This window comes from Xenopus laevis, chromosome 8L, assembly GCF_017654675.1.
Source record: "Xenopus laevis strain J_2021 chromosome 8L, Xenopus_laevis_v10.1, whole genome shotgun sequence".
Taxonomy (NCBI): domain Eukaryota; kingdom Metazoa; phylum Chordata; class Amphibia; order Anura; family Pipidae; genus Xenopus; species Xenopus laevis.
The window spans coordinates 106,806,044-106,822,963 of NC_054385.1; the positions used below are offsets into that span (position 1 = coordinate 106,806,044).

The 16,920-nt window shown below is 39.1% G+C and overlaps 1 protein-coding gene across 1 annotated transcript in view; it reads left to right on the plus strand.

Annotated features, from left to right (window-relative positions):
- The window catches only part of tmem87a.L (transmembrane protein 87A L homeolog), a 29,414-nt gene that overhangs the window by 3,531 nt on the left and 8,963 nt on the right, over window positions 1-16,920 (plus strand). Inside the window, exons 2-14 of the mRNA XM_018231205.2 lie at window positions 4,256-4,313; window positions 5,273-5,370; window positions 7,132-7,248; window positions 7,612-7,665; window positions 8,367-8,420; window positions 8,898-9,030; window positions 9,627-9,688; window positions 12,330-12,513; window positions 13,195-13,294; window positions 13,804-13,897; window positions 15,437-15,505; window positions 16,194-16,302; window positions 16,651-16,709. Coding sequence (XP_018086694.1) covers window positions 4,256-4,313; window positions 5,273-5,370; window positions 7,132-7,248; window positions 7,612-7,665; window positions 8,367-8,420; window positions 8,898-9,030; window positions 9,627-9,688; window positions 12,330-12,513; window positions 13,195-13,294; window positions 13,804-13,897; window positions 15,437-15,505; window positions 16,194-16,302; window positions 16,651-16,709 — 1,191 coding nt within the window. The remainder of the gene's footprint in view (window positions 1-4,255; window positions 4,314-5,272; window positions 5,371-7,131; window positions 7,249-7,611; window positions 7,666-8,366; window positions 8,421-8,897; window positions 9,031-9,626; window positions 9,689-12,329; window positions 12,514-13,194; window positions 13,295-13,803; window positions 13,898-15,436; window positions 15,506-16,193; window positions 16,303-16,650; window positions 16,710-16,920) is intronic.

Genomic DNA, 16,920 nt, shown 5'->3' on the forward strand with positions numbered 1-16,920 from the left:
GCATCCCTAATTTTTTATTTCATGTAACCGTCAATGGCAGAGGACCTTTGAACTATTTGTTAATAGCCTTCATGATGTTTGAGTTTTTTTCGGAGGGTTTCGATCAATTTTAGTTTTGGAGTTATTAACCCTGAACTCTCTGATTCAGGGTTTTTTTTGTCGAAAACTCAATCACTTCGAGGTTTCGTGTTGTTAACCCCAAACTGATTTGAGTTTTTTTTCTATTTGAGTTTTTCTTAAATTAGAAACCATTCGAGTTCATTCAAGGTCTAAAATACTCTTAAATTTGATGCTTGATAAATAACCCCCTTACAGTCGATCAGTTTTTATGGTTGACCACATAGCATATTCAGACGAAGGTTGGAATTAGGCAGAATGAGAAGGCTAATCATTCAAAACAATTCATGAAGACCAGCTAAAACATACCCATTTAAAACAAAACAAAGCGGTGACAGATCACCCTTTTGATTACAGATGGGTCTGGTGGGTTTTGGCAGAAAAATTGGCATTTGCGGGTAAGCATGACACACATATCATTTGTGTGCTCCAGCTGGGCTCCCCATCCCATACTTTCTTTACTCTTAGTGTCTCCTCAGCCTTAAAGGAGAATTCAACCCAGTTGTAAAAAACCCCGTACCCTCTTTTAACTGCAGCTCACCTGCAGCCTAATTACATAACTGCCTTTTCCTGAGCAGCTGCAAAACACCTAACTTTCATCCACTCCAGGGACCCTTAATCCAGCTTTTACTAAGCTTGTTCAGAATTTCCACAGATTTACTTGCTGCAGCAGCACCACACTTTTCCCTGGAGTTTTGATTTCACCAGCTTAATGGTGTTGAAATACACACAATATCTTGTCCTTTAAACCCTTTAGACACCGATATCTTGCAATACCTATATCTTACACAGATTTCAGCACAGCTACATGATAACATTTCCTGAAAAATGCACAACTTCATGTGTTAAAATTATTATTCTTATTTTAATTATTATGTGTTTATGAAGTGCCAACATTTTTTATGACACGCCACTAAACACTAGGGCAAGCATACAAATCACATATAAATACTGATCAATACACGCGTTAAACTGGCCCTGCTCATTAGAGTTTACTGCCTATAAAACCTTACTGATGTAAACCTCGTTCTTCCTCATGTAATTCATTTGGACATGGAGGTGGCTGGCAAAATGTAGAATTGTAGTATTTAAAGAAAGTGTCTCCTTTTATAAAATAAGTGCCTGCTCTGTTCTTTTTTTTTGATGGCTTTTCAGCTCTGTAAAATGTTAGCTTAGTGTGAAGCGCTCAGCATTATAATGGTGTGACAGCATAGATTTATTTTTAGTGTGGCCTGTATTGATATGGTGACTCAAGGGGACACAGCACTTTTACAGTTAGGACTGGAATTAAAAAACATAAATGATGTATGTTATGTTCTGTACTTTCACGGCCTCCTGATTTGAGTTTGGGGCTAAGCTTGGTTTCTCGTTTGAGGGCTGATGATATGATGAATATCTGCACTGTGTGTTTGAGATGCATAGTTATGTTTTTAAATAACAGATCATTCGGTGGAATTGTCCATCCAACCATAGAATTCAAGTCATTCTTATTTATAGGAGGACAAAAGTAAAAATCAATGCGGGGGGTTAGGCACATTAATATTATCCAAACTAAGGGTCAATTAATTCTGTGCATGGGGCTTCTTTAGTCATTATACATATAACTTCTTCAGGCAGACATATCTCTACATAGCGTGTGCCATTTAGCCAATCCTAAATCATAAACTTTATTCTGCTGCAGATTAAGGGGATTATTTATTATTCTGTGTAAATCAAATTTCGCTATCATTATTATTATTATTATTATTATAAATGTTTTCTTATGTCTGGGTATCACATACCTGTACTCTTTAAATAATACCCTAAGACAGGCGATTACACTAATGCAGAATCTGTTTTGGTTTTACTGAAATTGGGGGTGCTTCACGTGTATCTTTGCCATTGAAAGGCACTTTAAAGGGGTTGTTCATCTTTGAGTATGATGTAGAGTGTGATATTCTGAGACAATTTGCAACTGGTTTTAATTTTTTTTTCATTTGTGGTTTTTTAGTTATTCAGTAGCTCTCTAGTTTGCATTTTCAGCAGTCTGGTTGCTAGGGTCCTAATTTCCCTAGCAACCATGCATTGATTGGAATAAGAGACTGGAATATGAATAGGGAAGGGTCTGATGAGAAATTTAAGTAACAAAAAGTAACAATAACAATACATTTGTAGTCCAAAAGGCCATTTTTTTTAGTTGGGGTCAGTGACCCCCATTTGAAAGCTGCAACGAGTCAGAAGAACGAGTGAAATAATTCATAAACTATAAAAGATAAATAATGAAGGCCAATTTAAAAGTTGCTTAGAATTGGTCATTTTATAACATCCCTTTGTTATTTCATGTTTTTTTTTGTGGATTGCCTTATTATGGAGGTGAGCCCATAACCCTAGAACATATGATTCCCACACAGGTATGGTATCTGTTATCTGGAAAACCTTTATCCAGAAAGCTGCGAATTACGGGATTATCTCTGATAGACTCCATTTTAAATAAAATAATTAAAATTTGTAAAAGTTATTTCCTTTTTTTCTGTGTAAATAAAACAGTACCTTGTACTTTTCCAGCTAAGAGATCATAGTTCCTTATTGGAGGCAAAACAACCCTGTTGGGTGTATTTAAAGGGGTGGTTCACCTTAAAGTTAACTTTTAGTATATTATAGAATGGCTAATTTTAAGCAACTTTTCCATTGGCCTTCATTTTTTCTCTTTTAAAGTTTTTGGATTATTTTCCTTTTTCTTCTGAAACGTTCCAGCTTTCAAATGGGAGTCACTGAGCCCATCTAAAAAAAACAAATGCTGCTTAAAGGAAAAGGAAAGGTTAAACGTAAGCAAGCTTTATCAGAAAGGTCTATATAAATACACCCGTAAACCCTCAAAGTAATGCTGTCAAATGAAAGACAACATTTCTTACTTTCTATTTTGTACACATGGGCTTCTGTATCAGACTTCCTTCTGTCAGCATAAACCTCCAGGGCAGGGCATGAGCATGCTTTGTTTGCCCCTCCCTCTCCCCCTCCCTTTTCCCTCCTCCCCTCCCTGCTCTAAGACAGGAAGTGATGTCACAGCAAGCTAATATGGCAGCTGCTAAACAAACAAATAGAGCTTCTAGATCTGTTTACACAGGTATGGTAAAGCATTCTACAGAATAAATATAGCATTCTATCTTGCACCGTTGTGGCTGATCTATTGGCAATAATCTGCCTCAGCAGCTTTCCTTCTTCTTTAAGGCTACAACATTATTTTTTATATCAATTTTTGCTACTTTTTATTACTCAGCTTTCTATTCTGGCCTCTCCTGTTCATTTTCCAGTCTCTTATTCAAATCAATGTAAGGTTACTAGGGTAATTTGGACCCTAGAAACCAGATTGCTGAAATTGCAAACTGGAGAGCTGCTGAATAAAAAGCTAAATAACTCAAAAACCACAAATAATAAAAAAATAAATAAAACCAATTGCAAGTTATCTCAGAATATCACTTTCTACATCATACTAAAAGTTAAATTAAGGGTGAACAACCCCTTTAAGGTTTAAATGATTTTTTAGCAGACTTAAGGAATGGAGATCCGAATTACGGAAAGATTCCTTATCCCCCGGTCCCAAGCTTTTTGGATAACAGGTCCCATACCTGTAGTTATATAATAGGCATCTTTTGTCCCACCTTAGACTATTTATTTTTGTATTTTGAAGAGTTTTGTGTTCAGCCCTTTCTCCTCTTAGGAGTCATAGTCTGACCAATATTCACATAGGATTAGTGAAAAAGGTGGCCCTCAGTAAGCTTTGGCAAGTCCCAGATTCAGCAAAAGACTGTATGTGATTACTGTTACCCCCGTTTTACATTTCTATAAACCCCTTGTCTGGCTCTTCCCATTGACACTATCAACAGATTGCCATGCTCTTATGAAATTTGTTTAATTGTTCATCTTAACAATAATCTGTCCAGTTCACACATAACTGTTCCTAATTAGGGTTGCCACCTTTTTGGGAAAAAATACCGGCCTTCCTATATATTTATCTTTTTTTACCTATTAATAACATTGGGATCAGCCATTATTTTTACCGGACAGGCCGGTAAAATACCGGCCAGGTGGCAACCCTATTCCTAATGTTAAACTGACCACAGACTTACAAATGACACTGAATTTTTTCTTTGTTTTGCAGGAAAGCTCATTTTTCTTTGGAAAGATTCTTTTTCAGAACTCTACGATCTATATCAAATGTAAGATCTGATTTCTCACAAATGACAATGATATGGCACTTTAACATCTGTTTGGCATTTCTTCAATGCTGCACCTAATCTTATGAAAATGTAACATTAGCTATGCAGGATGAACACTTACTAGTTAAACTCTTTAACTCTTCGCATACAAACCAAAGTATGGCAGACCTGATACTGTTAAACAGGTTTTATGTTTGTTAAAGTTCCTGCTCTATTTTCTTTTTGTTTTTTCTGTACGGCTATAAACCCTTGAAGTTCACTTGCTTTAGCTGTAGCCATGTGGCTTATACACAAGATAAAGAAAGTGTCCCAGGTCTACCACAACTTACATGTATTTACATTTATTTAAAGTGGAAGTTTACCCTTGAGCCACATTTCTGTATTGTATGTTGTAGCATTGCCCAGGTCCAGTATATATCACATGTTCAATTCTTACATTTATACCATTTACTAATTTCTCTTTTTTTAAGTCCTGATATCTTCAAGTTTTAAAATAATATTAAACCATCATAATATTTAACCAAATTCAAATTTTTCCCTCATTGATTTCCCTTGATTGTTTCACTTCGGTGGTTTGCCCAGCTTGATTTTTAGCAGTTCAAGCATTCAGGGCAACAGTCTAAAATTTCCCCCATGAAAATCACCTGAAAGCTCAAATGCCATGCGTTTAGGCTTAAAATGTGCAGTTGGCAAAATGTCCGAAATCTTTCAGTGTAGCATAGTGAATAAACTCATTGCCATAGACTAACCGGAACTTGGCAAGAATTTATTATTTGCATGGTAATTATTATTTGTTTCAAAATCAATGTGATCTTTCATTGTTCTTGGTCTTGACCTTTTCGCTTCAGTTTCTGAATAAGTTGCTATCTGTAGATATTGCATGATTTTCTGTCTATAATTACTTGCCCCTTAGTTTTGTGTAACTGCCTCATGTTATCTTATGGCTCTCTTTCTCCTAGTTGATGGTGATCATGATAAGTGCAATTCCAGTGTGACTTATAACATTATCTGGGTGCTGCGATACTGTGACTGCTACAATGAGATCTCCAGTTTAGAGGTAGGTTGTAAAATGAAGAGTAGGGCTTAAAGGAGAATTCAACCCTTAACTAAAAAAAACCCTACCCTACGTAGACCCCCCTCTCTCCTCCCCTCGGCCTAGCTGCTACCCCGGGGAAATGCCCCTAACTTTTTACTTTCCTCTCCGTGCAGATTCAGGGATCACAGTTCACGGCAGCCATCTTCCGGGTCTTTGGTAATCTGAGACTGAGACCGGCGAAATGGCACATGCGAAGTTGTAACAATTTCCCTGTTCGCAACAACTGCCGTTGCAGTTGGCTATCGTGAACTGCGATCCCTGAAGCTGCATGGAGGGGTAAGTAAAAACTTAGGAGCATTTCCCCATGGTAGCAGCTAGGCTGATGGGGCCTACGTAGCGTAGGGGGGTAGGGTTTTTTTTAGTTAAGGGTTGAATTCTCCTTTAAGGATAACTGTACTCTTAGGGCAAGGACAGACAAAATGTAGGCTTCGCTGCCCTTAGCCTGCATATATTTTGTCCCATCTCTATTGATCTCTATAATATCTGCTTGCTTGCAGTCGCACGCAATGGAGTGGTGCGGAGTTTTGCCCGAAAAACTGTCTCCTTTTTTGCTTTTGGGCCGACCTCAACACCCGAGAAGGGGCATGGAGCAGATTCACTTCTCTCAGCCTGAATAATAATAAAAATATACGCATCTGCCCTTGCCCTTAAGCTATGGCCACACTGGGGCTGTTCTCAGCCTGGGTAAAAAAGCTGGCCCCAGCCACAGATTTCGGTGGTCTGTGCAAACTCTCACCTTTTTTCGCTGAATCTGCCACCTGTGCCTGCACCCCTGTGGAGCAATTTTACCAGGTACAGACAGAGAAAGAAGGAAGCAGCTGTCAGAGTGGGGGCTGATCTCAGCCAGCTTTTTTTCTGCAGGCCAAGATTGGCCCCTTTGGTATTAGCCTAAAGCTCCCCATAGACGCGACGATTGTTCTTGCCGAACGACCGATTTTAGGGAAGTCCGACCAATACTTCCAAATTATCGTGCAGTCAGTGGGTTTCGAACGATCATACATCTTACGATTTTTCGGCCGACATCTGTCAGGAAATTGATCGGCCAGGTCAAAAAATCTTTGTCGGTCCCAGTGCAATCTATCTATGTTTGCAGGGCCAAGCAGGCAGCTCCCCTTTGTTTTCCTGGCAAATTGGTCTTTTTAGTTGATGGTAAATTCGTACGATCGTTCTGAGAAAATCGTGGTCTCACGATGAGGATCTGATCTTTTAAAAATCTCAACATCTATGGCCAGCTTTAGACGTTATATTATCTTGCTAGGCTAAAATATATATAAACTAACACCCAAAAAAGAGAATGGGCTTCATATAAAATTAAATTGAATATACAGTTTGTTTTATCCATTTATATAAATTAAAATATGACAGTGAAGGCAGCCATTCAGTGTCTTCTATGTGTCTTATTGTCCTATGAAAATAAATATATCCATACTCTCTGTATGATTTATTCTTTTCCCTTAAATAGAGAGCAATACATGAAAAACATATTATTTCTGTACTATTCTGTGTTGCCAGACTAGTGGGTCATGGTCCAATGTGTGTTAACGGGCTGTGCAGATGTAGACCCATCATCTTTGCACCTGACCCACGGCCTTATGCGATTTTCCTGCCTGGCCAATCAAGTATTTAAATGAGCTTGATGAATACAACTTTTTTTAATGGTGTCTTAATTGACCATAAATACATAAATCTTATCACCTATCCAATGTGTGCTTGCTTTTGCAGGAACGGGCCCTAAAAAACTATCTCACTTCGCCTGGAGTGATGCTCAGCGGATGGACTGGAGCTCAAGCCAACATGACTATTTCTGGCAAGAACTGCAATGAGCTCCTCAACCCTCAGGTGCTTATCTTCAGGATAAACTACATATAAAATAATTGGCTTGACAGCTAAATGAAATAGGAATAAGCAGTAGGGTTTCTTTGGAAAATGTTCATGGATAAGTGCCGGGCACAGCAGAAAAGGCTGTGAAGATGTTATTTTGCCTTCTCCCTGATGTTGCCATTTATCGGGGAGGAGGAGCGAAGTAACTGATTAGGGCAAATATCTAACCTAGCTGTAGACTTGGTTGTATTTGCCATCACGCTTCTACCTTAGACTATAAAGGAAAAAAAAAAACAATGAACACACAAATGTACACGAAGAGAGCTACAAATGCATTGACATTTTTATATAAATATTTACAAGGTTGCTTTTTTCTCTCAGAGGTATTACCAAGAATTTCCTGTGCCGGTGATCATTAATGAAGGCAATCAAGAGGTATATCCACTCTTGTCTGAATATGTATATGTCTGTGAGCATTTTCAGCTTTTGTTCTTTATCACGTCATATTGGTTTGAGCACAAAATTCTGTTGAACTCTTTACTACAATACTATGCTCTTGGTCTTCAAATACTTTAGAGGGTACTGTCTAATTGTACTTAGTACAGAGCAGTGGTGTTGTAGTATCTTTAAAAAGGTAAAATGACAACATAAACTGAGACTTAATCCTATATTTACAGCCTCATTCAGCTGATCAAGGACCCAATAAAGTGAGGCCATGACTTCTGCTAGCTTCCTGTATGGGGGTTAAAGAAAAACAGGAGGGATATAGGAAGTGATAACATTGCACCTAATCAGTCTAAGACAGAAAGCTGAGGCATATGAACTATGAAATAATAATTACATTTGTTTTATAGACATCTAAAAGTGAAAGAAAAAAAAACCAGTGGTCAGTGGCCCTTTAATATAATCATATATTGTTATATAAAGAGCAAAGGTATTGGCCAGCGTTATATACATCACGGGACTCTAGAACAGTGATCTATGGCCTGTGATTGTCCAGTTGTTGAACAATAACATCCCAATGACAGCTGTTGGATAACTACCTTGCATGTTATTGCACTCCCCTACTCTCCAACTCTTCATTTAGCACATTAATATCCCTAATATCTCACTGACATAACTGTCACTTATTTCAGCTTTTACAGAAAAGAGAAAATGGAACAAATAAAACAATGCCTTTGGAGAACCCTGTAAGTATCCATAATACTCTTCCTGTGGTACAGGGTTGGGTGCAGGTCATCATCACATACTGTATACAGGTATGGCATCGGTTATCTGCAAACCTGTCATACAGAGATCTCTGTATTACAGGAAGGCCATCTCCCTTAGATGCCATTTTAATCAAGTAATTCAAACGTTGAAACATTATTTCTCACTTTTTCTGTGTAATAATAAGACAGTACTTTGTACTTGAGCCCAACTAAGATATAAGCAATCCTTATTGGAGGCAAAATTACGAAAGCCGAGCCTCAGAATGCTGGATAACAGGTCCCATACCTGTGCTCAGGTTGACTTGGTGGTAGATGCTACCAACAGGGGGTTTAATTGCAGCCAAAGCTATAAATACAAAAGATTGACATCATATTTACTAATACCTTTATATTTACCATAACCCTTACTATGCATTATAACCTTCAGGTACTTTGTGCTTTTACTTTCCTGACTAGGTAATGAATGCAGTCATGAAGACATGGCAGGATGGACCATATATATTTATAGTGAATGTGACAAAAAACATTCCCCAAGATTCAAGCTCTAAAGATGCAGCTTTACCCAACAACAAAGATTTTCCCTTCTCTAGTACGTTTTGCCTTAAGTTCCTAAAGCAGCATCAGGCATAAAGGGATGGGCTCTTTAAAAGACCAGTACGACATTCATGTTGCCTTTGTATCTGTCTTTATTGCTTTTAATTCAAAATATACCTAATGGAATATTGAGTAGAGAATGTCGAATTGTTTCCCATAGCTTCTATTATGTTGCTCCTAGTTAAGAAAGAAGTTTTTATCTTGCCTAATTTTCCACCCCATATCGCTCTTGTAGTGTTGGTATTTTATTGCAAGATGATTGGGCGTTGTAAATTAGGGTTTTGATTCATTGGCCAGTTTTTGTGGAGGATTCGGTGTTTGATTAAATTAACGTTATGTGCTTTCATGCATCCTGAAAAAAACAATTTACATTTTGTAGACCAGACAGTTTTCAGTTAGGCTTTCTTGATGTAAACACATCTTTAATTCGAAAAGGAAAATTAAAATATCAGTAGCAAGTGATCTTAAATGTAAAAAATAAATCTACTTTATAAGGAAGCAAACTTGTATGTATGTATATCTTGTATGTATTCTTAGATGCTGATACAATCTGTTTGTGACTGCATTTAACATCCATTTTTTTTTTTACAGTGATTGTGGAAGTAAAGGGCCCCTATGATTACCTAACACTGGCTGACTACCCACGTATGATTGTAAGTAAAAATGGAGGGAGGTTGCTGTGGCATAGTAGGTATATTGGGGGGGGGATGTACCTATAGCAGTGGAATAATAGTCTCTGAGAAGGGATGGTGGCTGTGGCATAGCAGGTATAGTAGGGAGAGATGGTGCCTATAGTAACAGTGGGATAATAGTCTCTGGGAAGGGAGTGTGACTGTGGGATAGCAGGTATAGTAGGGAGAGATGGTGCCTATAGTAACAGTGGGGATAATAGTCTCTGGGAAGGGAGTGTGACTGTGGGATAGCAGGTATAGTAGGGAGAGATGGTGCCTATAGTAACAGTGGGATAATAGTCTCTGGGAAGGGAGTGTGACTGTGGGATAGCAGGTATAGTAGGGAGAGATGGTGCCTATAGTAACAGTGGGGATAATAGTCTCTGGGAAGGGAGTGTGACTGTGGGATAGCAGGTATAGTAGGGAGAGATGGTGCCTATAGTAACAGTGGGATAATAGTCTCTGGGAAGGGAGTGTGACTGTGGGATAGCAGGTATAGTAGGGAGAGATGGTGCCTATAGTAGCAATGGGGATAATAGTCTCTGGGAAGGGACTGTGACTGTGGGATAGCAGGTATAGTAGGGAGAGATGGTGCCTATAGTAACAGTGGGATAATAGTCTCTGGGAAGGGACAGTGACTGTGGGATAGCAGGTATAGTAGGGAGAGATGGTGCCTATAGTAACAGTGGATAATAGTCTCTGGGAAGGGAGTGTGACTGTGAGATAGCAGGTATAGTAGGGAGAGATGGTGCCTATAGTAGCAATGGGGATAATAGTCTCTGGGAAGGGAGTGTGACTGTGGGATAGCAGGTATAGTAGGGAGAGATGGTGCCTATAGTAACAGTGGGATAATAGTCTCTGGGAAGGGACTGTGGGATAGCAGGTATAGTAGGGAGAGATGGTGCCTATAGTAACAGTGGGATAATAGTCTCTGGGAAGGGAGTGTGACTGTGGGATAGCAGGTATAGTAGGGAGAGATGGTGCCTATAGTAGCAGTGGGGATAATAGTTTCTGGGAAGGAACTGTGGGGCAAATTCACTAACCGGCGGAGTTGCGCCAGAGATGACTTCGGCGCACTTCGCCTGGCCTCCGCAAATTCACTAAAATGCAAAGTTGCACTCAGCGAAGCGAAAGGCAGCTAAGTTGCGCTAGTGAAAATTCGCCAGGCAAAGGGAAGTTGTGCTAGCGAAGGGGAATTTGCATACGGCGGGAACTTAAAGTTTAAATGGACGTTACAGCAAATACATAAAACAACACAAGCCCTGGGAACCTTAATATATGCAAATAGAGATGTTTTATTGCCCTACACATGTGCCCAGAGTATAGTTTATGTGCCTTATGTTATGAAAAGTAGGGGGGAAGCAGGGTACGAAAAAAAAAAAAAAATTTCGTCCTTTGGAGCCTATCACCCATGAAAATGGAAAAGACGCCAGCGTTTTTTGGGACTTTTTTTTTTTTTGAAGTCCTATCTACTGAATTGCACTTCGCCAGGTCTGAGCTGGCGAAGGCAAGTCTGGCATAAGAGGTCACGTTCAGTAAAATCAACTTCTTAGTGAATTTGCGTAGTAACGATCTTTGGCCCTGTCGAGAATTCGCCTGTCGTTAGAGTGCGAAGTTGCGCTATGGTCTCCTTCACTAGCGTATTTTCGCCAGCGCCCATTAGTAAATAGGCAAAGTATCGAACTTACTTAATGCTGCCAAATTTTTGCCAGCGTTCACCACTTCGCACCTTAGTGAATTTCCCCCTGTGTCTGTGGGATAGCAGGTATAGTAGGGAGAGATGGTGTCTATAGTAACAGTGGATAATAGACTCTGGGAAGGGACTGTGACTGTGGGATAGCAGGTATAGTAGGGAGAGATGGTGCCTATAGTAGCAGTGGGAAAATAGTCTCTGGGAAGGGAGTGTGGCTGTGGGATAGCAGGTATAGTAGGGAGAGATGGTGCCTATAGTAACAGTGGGATAATAGTCTCTGGGAAGGGAGTGTGACTGTGGGATAGCAGGTATAGTAGGGAGAGATGGTGCCTATAGTAACAGTGGGATAATAGTCTCTGGGAAGGGAGTGTGACTGTGGGATAGCAGGTATAGTAGGGAGAGATGGTGCCTATAGTAGCAGTGGGAAAATAGTCTCTGGGAAGGGAGTGTGGCTGTGGGATAGCAGGTATAGTAGGGAGAGATGTTTCTATAGTAACAGTGGGATAATAGTCTCTGGGAAGGGAGTGTGACTGTGGGATAGCAGGTATAGTAGGGAGAGATGTTGTCTATAGTAACAGTGGGATAATAGTCTCTGGGAAGGGACTGTGGCTGTTGCATAGCAATTACAGTTATACAAGGCAGTAACAATTACATCCAACCCGTCAGACGCTGCAGACTTCACCTTGACTGGCCTTCAGGCTAGGCACCCCATTTCGCTTAGGGCTACCCAGGTTACTGATTGCAGTTGAATAAATTTGCATGTTCAAATTTCATCTAATTCATAATTTTATAAATATATCACCAGTATTGTCGGAAAAAACAGAAACTTGTTTTTACGTTTTGAAAATTGATTGTATAAAAAAATGGGGAAGGAAACAGCAGGCTTTGCTTTGTATTTCATTAACTCTGGTTTCACTTCATCTCCTGCAGTTCTTCATGGTGATGTGCATTGTGTATGTGCTTTTTGGGGTTTTATGGCTTGCCTGGTCAGCCTGCTACTGGAGGGACCTGCTGCGGATCCAATTCTGGGTTGGAGCAGTGATATTTCTGGGCATGCTGGAAAAAGCTGTGTTCTATGCAGAATTCCAAAACATCCGCTACCACGGAGAGCCAGGTAAGGGGATGTAAAGGCAAAAAAATAAAATCCCATTTTTACTTTCTTTAATTAAAAAGAAACCTATCTCCAATATACTTTAATTGAAAATGTGTACCATTTTTATAAGAAACCTGCCTGTATGCAGTGAAATTCCCCCTTCGTTTTACTTGCTCTGACAGATAGGAAACTTCAGATTTTCCCTAACTGCTGTGCAGGGAAACTATCATACCCCCCCACCACCACCTTACTTCCCAGAACTCGAGCAGCTTTGTTTGTTTCCCTGTAACACCTGTGTAGATTTGTGTCCACAGACCCAGTACAGTCTGTTTATTCTGATTATTAATCAGTCTTGCTGTATCGGCTTCTGGTTGTTTGACCTGTGCTGTTTTGATCATGTATGGAGATCCCTAAGCTTAATATTTAGTATACAAAATACAGCATTTCTAACGTTATTCTATTTTAGACTTTAGTTGCCCTTTAAAGGAACAGTAACACCAAAAAATTAGTGTTTTAAAGGGATTGACAGTATAATGTAGTGTTGCCCTTCACTGGTAAAACTTGTGTGTTTGCTTCAGAAACACTACTATAGTTCATATAAAAAAGCTGCTGTGTAGCCACAGGGGCAGCCTTCAGGATATGCTGCAGATGACAGAGAAGTTCCCAGTGCCATTAACACTTTACACCTTTTTGTTCCCACAGTGGAAGGAGCTGTGATCTTGGCTGAACTGTTATCTGCTGTGAAAAGATCTTTAGCCCGAATTCTCGTAATTATTGTCAGCTTGGGATACGGTATTGTTAAGTGAGTTTTCCCTTCATAGCATAACACAATTAAACACGCATTTTCTGCACATGAGAATTAAGTGTTTCTCAGGTCCCAGAAGTCTTGGACGGCCTTTATGCCCTCAAGTTTTCCAGCAGAATTGTGTGTCTGGCATAGATTAATAGTGCCTGTCCTCATACCCCTTGAACTGCTCAACCATGTTCCCGGTTAACTTGGCTTTGTGTCATCCTCCCAGTAAGGCTACAGCTTCTTTATCAATGTTTAAGGAAGCAATCCCTGGGCATGACAAAAAACCACAAGAGATTTAAAAAAAATTAATACTAATTTAAAAATGTCTTCGTATACATCATATAAAAAAATTTATTTTAGGGTGAACCGCCCTTTTAATATTTTCTTTTAGTTATTGCTTCTTTTAGTTACAGAGTTGGCAATGGATTGTTATAGGACGTACACTGAACTGTATAACAGATCCTGGCAGTATTTTGTATTAATGTGTACCAATGTTTCTTTTTTGTTCCCTAATGAAGGCCTCGGCTTGGTGCTACCTTACATAAGGTTGTTATGGCTGGAGCTCTCTACCTGCTATTCTCTGGCATGGAAGGTGTTCTCAGAGTCACAGGTGTAAGTGCAAAGTCAAATCATGAGTGGGCAATTTAGAGTGATCTGTCTGAGCAAATGTCCCTGTATTTTTTTTATGTGCCCCTTTTGTAGTAGGCTGGACTCTGTGGATGTTCTGTACATATCTATCCTTATTGACTCTGTTACTATAGATTTTATTCCCTTTCTGAGGCTGCCCTATTTTCTTTATTATGTTTTATCTGTACGTCCCTTTAGTCCCCTGTGTGACAGTCTTTCTTTGTTTCATAGTGTTTGGAGTGTCTGGGTTAAGATTTTTGTCAGAGTACTTTTGTTTGGCAAGGGTAACAAATTGGGGTAGGGGTTGTCCTGTTTTAAATCAGGACATCTCCTGTATCAAAAGTCTGTTATTAATTTATCATTCAGTCCTACTTTTTTGCCAAAATCCATTATATATTTGTACATATGTATATTCATTTAATTCTGCAGACATCTGTACACATGCACTGCTTATTTGGCCATGCACTTGAAACTGAAATTCTGATTCATTCACAAAACATTTGTTCAATATGGTTTTTTGGGGCAAGGAGAAAACATTTTCACGTTTTTTTTTTCTTTACATCCAAATATCGGTAAAATCAGAAGAAAATACATCCTACAGTGCTTCATAAGGGAGTGGCATTCAGAATTACCAGTCAGAATGTCGGTGACCCTATGCAGTGCTTGTATATTGTGTTAACCCTTGGGTTTCTACAGTCACAAATGTGGAGCGCTCACCTCCCAAAGTAGTCCACCGTTGTTGTGTCAGGTGCTGAACCGGAAGACTCTATCCTGTCCTAGGGTCACATCCATACATCGAAAAAATCACCAGCAGCACACTGTTAAATTTAACAGTGTGCTGCTGGTGATTTTTTTCAACCCTTGGGTTTCTGACACTCTGTAGAAGGGCCCAAAGAACTGATGTTAGCACTCTTAACCTCCGAAGAGACATATTTTGTGAACTGTCATCGCACACTTCGGGACTACAAGAAAAAGCCACAATCTTAAGCATCTTTTTTAAGTTAAGATATATATACATTTTAAAGTTGAGTTTGTGTATGTTGTATGTAGAAATATTTATGTATTTTAAAGGGATGAAGCACTCGCATATGCAAGAGTTAATTTATGCCCATATTTTATGCCCAAAGATTACATAGCAACAGAAAACAGGTACCCTGTGGGGTATCTGTTATAATATATATATTAATGGCTTATTTGATAACTGTCCTTATTATACCGGTGCAAGTGGGTGGGTAGTCTGGGAGTTATAAGCCAAGCTCTCTGCTGGCTGCCCTTTCTAAATCCCTTTTTTAGTTAAAAGGCCAGTTGGTTGCTGTAGGCAGACAGTTGGCATCCTTTCAGTTGGTTTGCTGTAGAAATTTTCATAAGAATGCTTGTGTTGGTTGGTTCTTCATTGTTACCTACTTTGTCACATGTACAGTTGGGTTTCAGCTTGGTGGCACTTCCTCTGCTTATAAACAAAAACACAATTGTTAGCAGGTTTTGTATTTCATCCTTAACCTCTGTGTTCCACTCCTGCTTTAGGCGCAGTCTGACCTTGCTTCCCTGGCTTTCATTCCTCTGGCTTTTCTTGACACTGCCTTATGCTGGTGGATATCCTTCCTTGACCACTGATTGGTGTTACTACCTGTTTAACTGTTTTTCAGCATTATTTTATACTCGGGATGCTTTCATTTAATGTGGGTTCAGTATATCGAAATAAAAAGCAGGCTTTAGAGAATGTATCACAGGGAAACATGATAAACCAACGCACTTCCTTCAATGAGGTTGGACATCAAACATGACAGAAGCAATAAAGTAACACTTAATTCCCCGTAATACCTTCTCTATTACTTGAAACAATGGGTTGCCTGTTCTTCAATCACTCTTTATGCTTTGTGGGTCTTCTAAGATGATGAAACTTTTACTAGGCTCCTCTAGAAGTATGTAACTGCATAAATACATAAATTAGACACCAAATCACAAGGTAAGTACAAAACCTGTAATCTGAAGCTTAACAGAACATAATAATGATGGCCTGATCCCACAAGAACAGAGCATATAAGAAGTATAAATCATGCAAATAAACATACTGGGCAAAACTGCAGTGAACTTTTATTTCTCTTGTTTTGTTCTAGTTATACATCTATCTAGGTTTCTTCTCTTTAGACTCTGAATTTTCTGAATTATATCGAACAACCCTTCCTAATCCCAAATTGGTTTAGAAGGAAAATTAATATCTGTCACTATAAAAATTCTTGCTTTGCCCTCCTCACATTTGATTTCCTTAACGTGTTGGCACATCTTCATAAGCCTAACACAAACCATGAAACTGCTGAGACTCCGAAGGAATGTGGTCAAACTGTCTTTGTACAGACACTTCACCAACACCCTCATCCTGGCTGTAGTAGGTATGTTAATTTCCACCACAGAACAGGGAATTGCTATATAAATGATTTATTATATTGGGCAACTGTAGATTTGTAAGTGTGGGTTCGTGAGAGTCTCATCCAGTCTGTATAATTATTTGCATTACTCAGAATACAAAGGAGTGCGTTTACAATGGCATAGAAATATGTGTAATGTTTAAATGGCTTTATCTTTGTTATTGGAATAGGATATCTTAAGTGAACTGGCTCTTGTGCCAAGTGTATTAGGGACTTTATTTCAGGAAAGATTCATTGATATGTGAAAGCAATGACTGATGTTACTTTTCCCTGTAGCAAAACAGTGTTTAATTATGATCCTTTTTCTTGAAGCATCAATTGTATTCATAGTCTGGACCACTATGAAGTTCCGTCTGGTAGATTGTCAGTCGGTGAGTATTAAGGATAAATGTTTATTTGTTGTTGTACAACTTACTTGGCGCACTACTGTTTAGCTAGAGGCGATATGCTATTATGACTCTTGAATCATACCCAGGGAGCAAAACTTTAATTTTTGCATAGATATTTAATCTAGATTTAATTTAGATTATGTGTAGTCTAATGTGTTGGATAGGGGCTCTATGAAGATAACGCAACCTATAA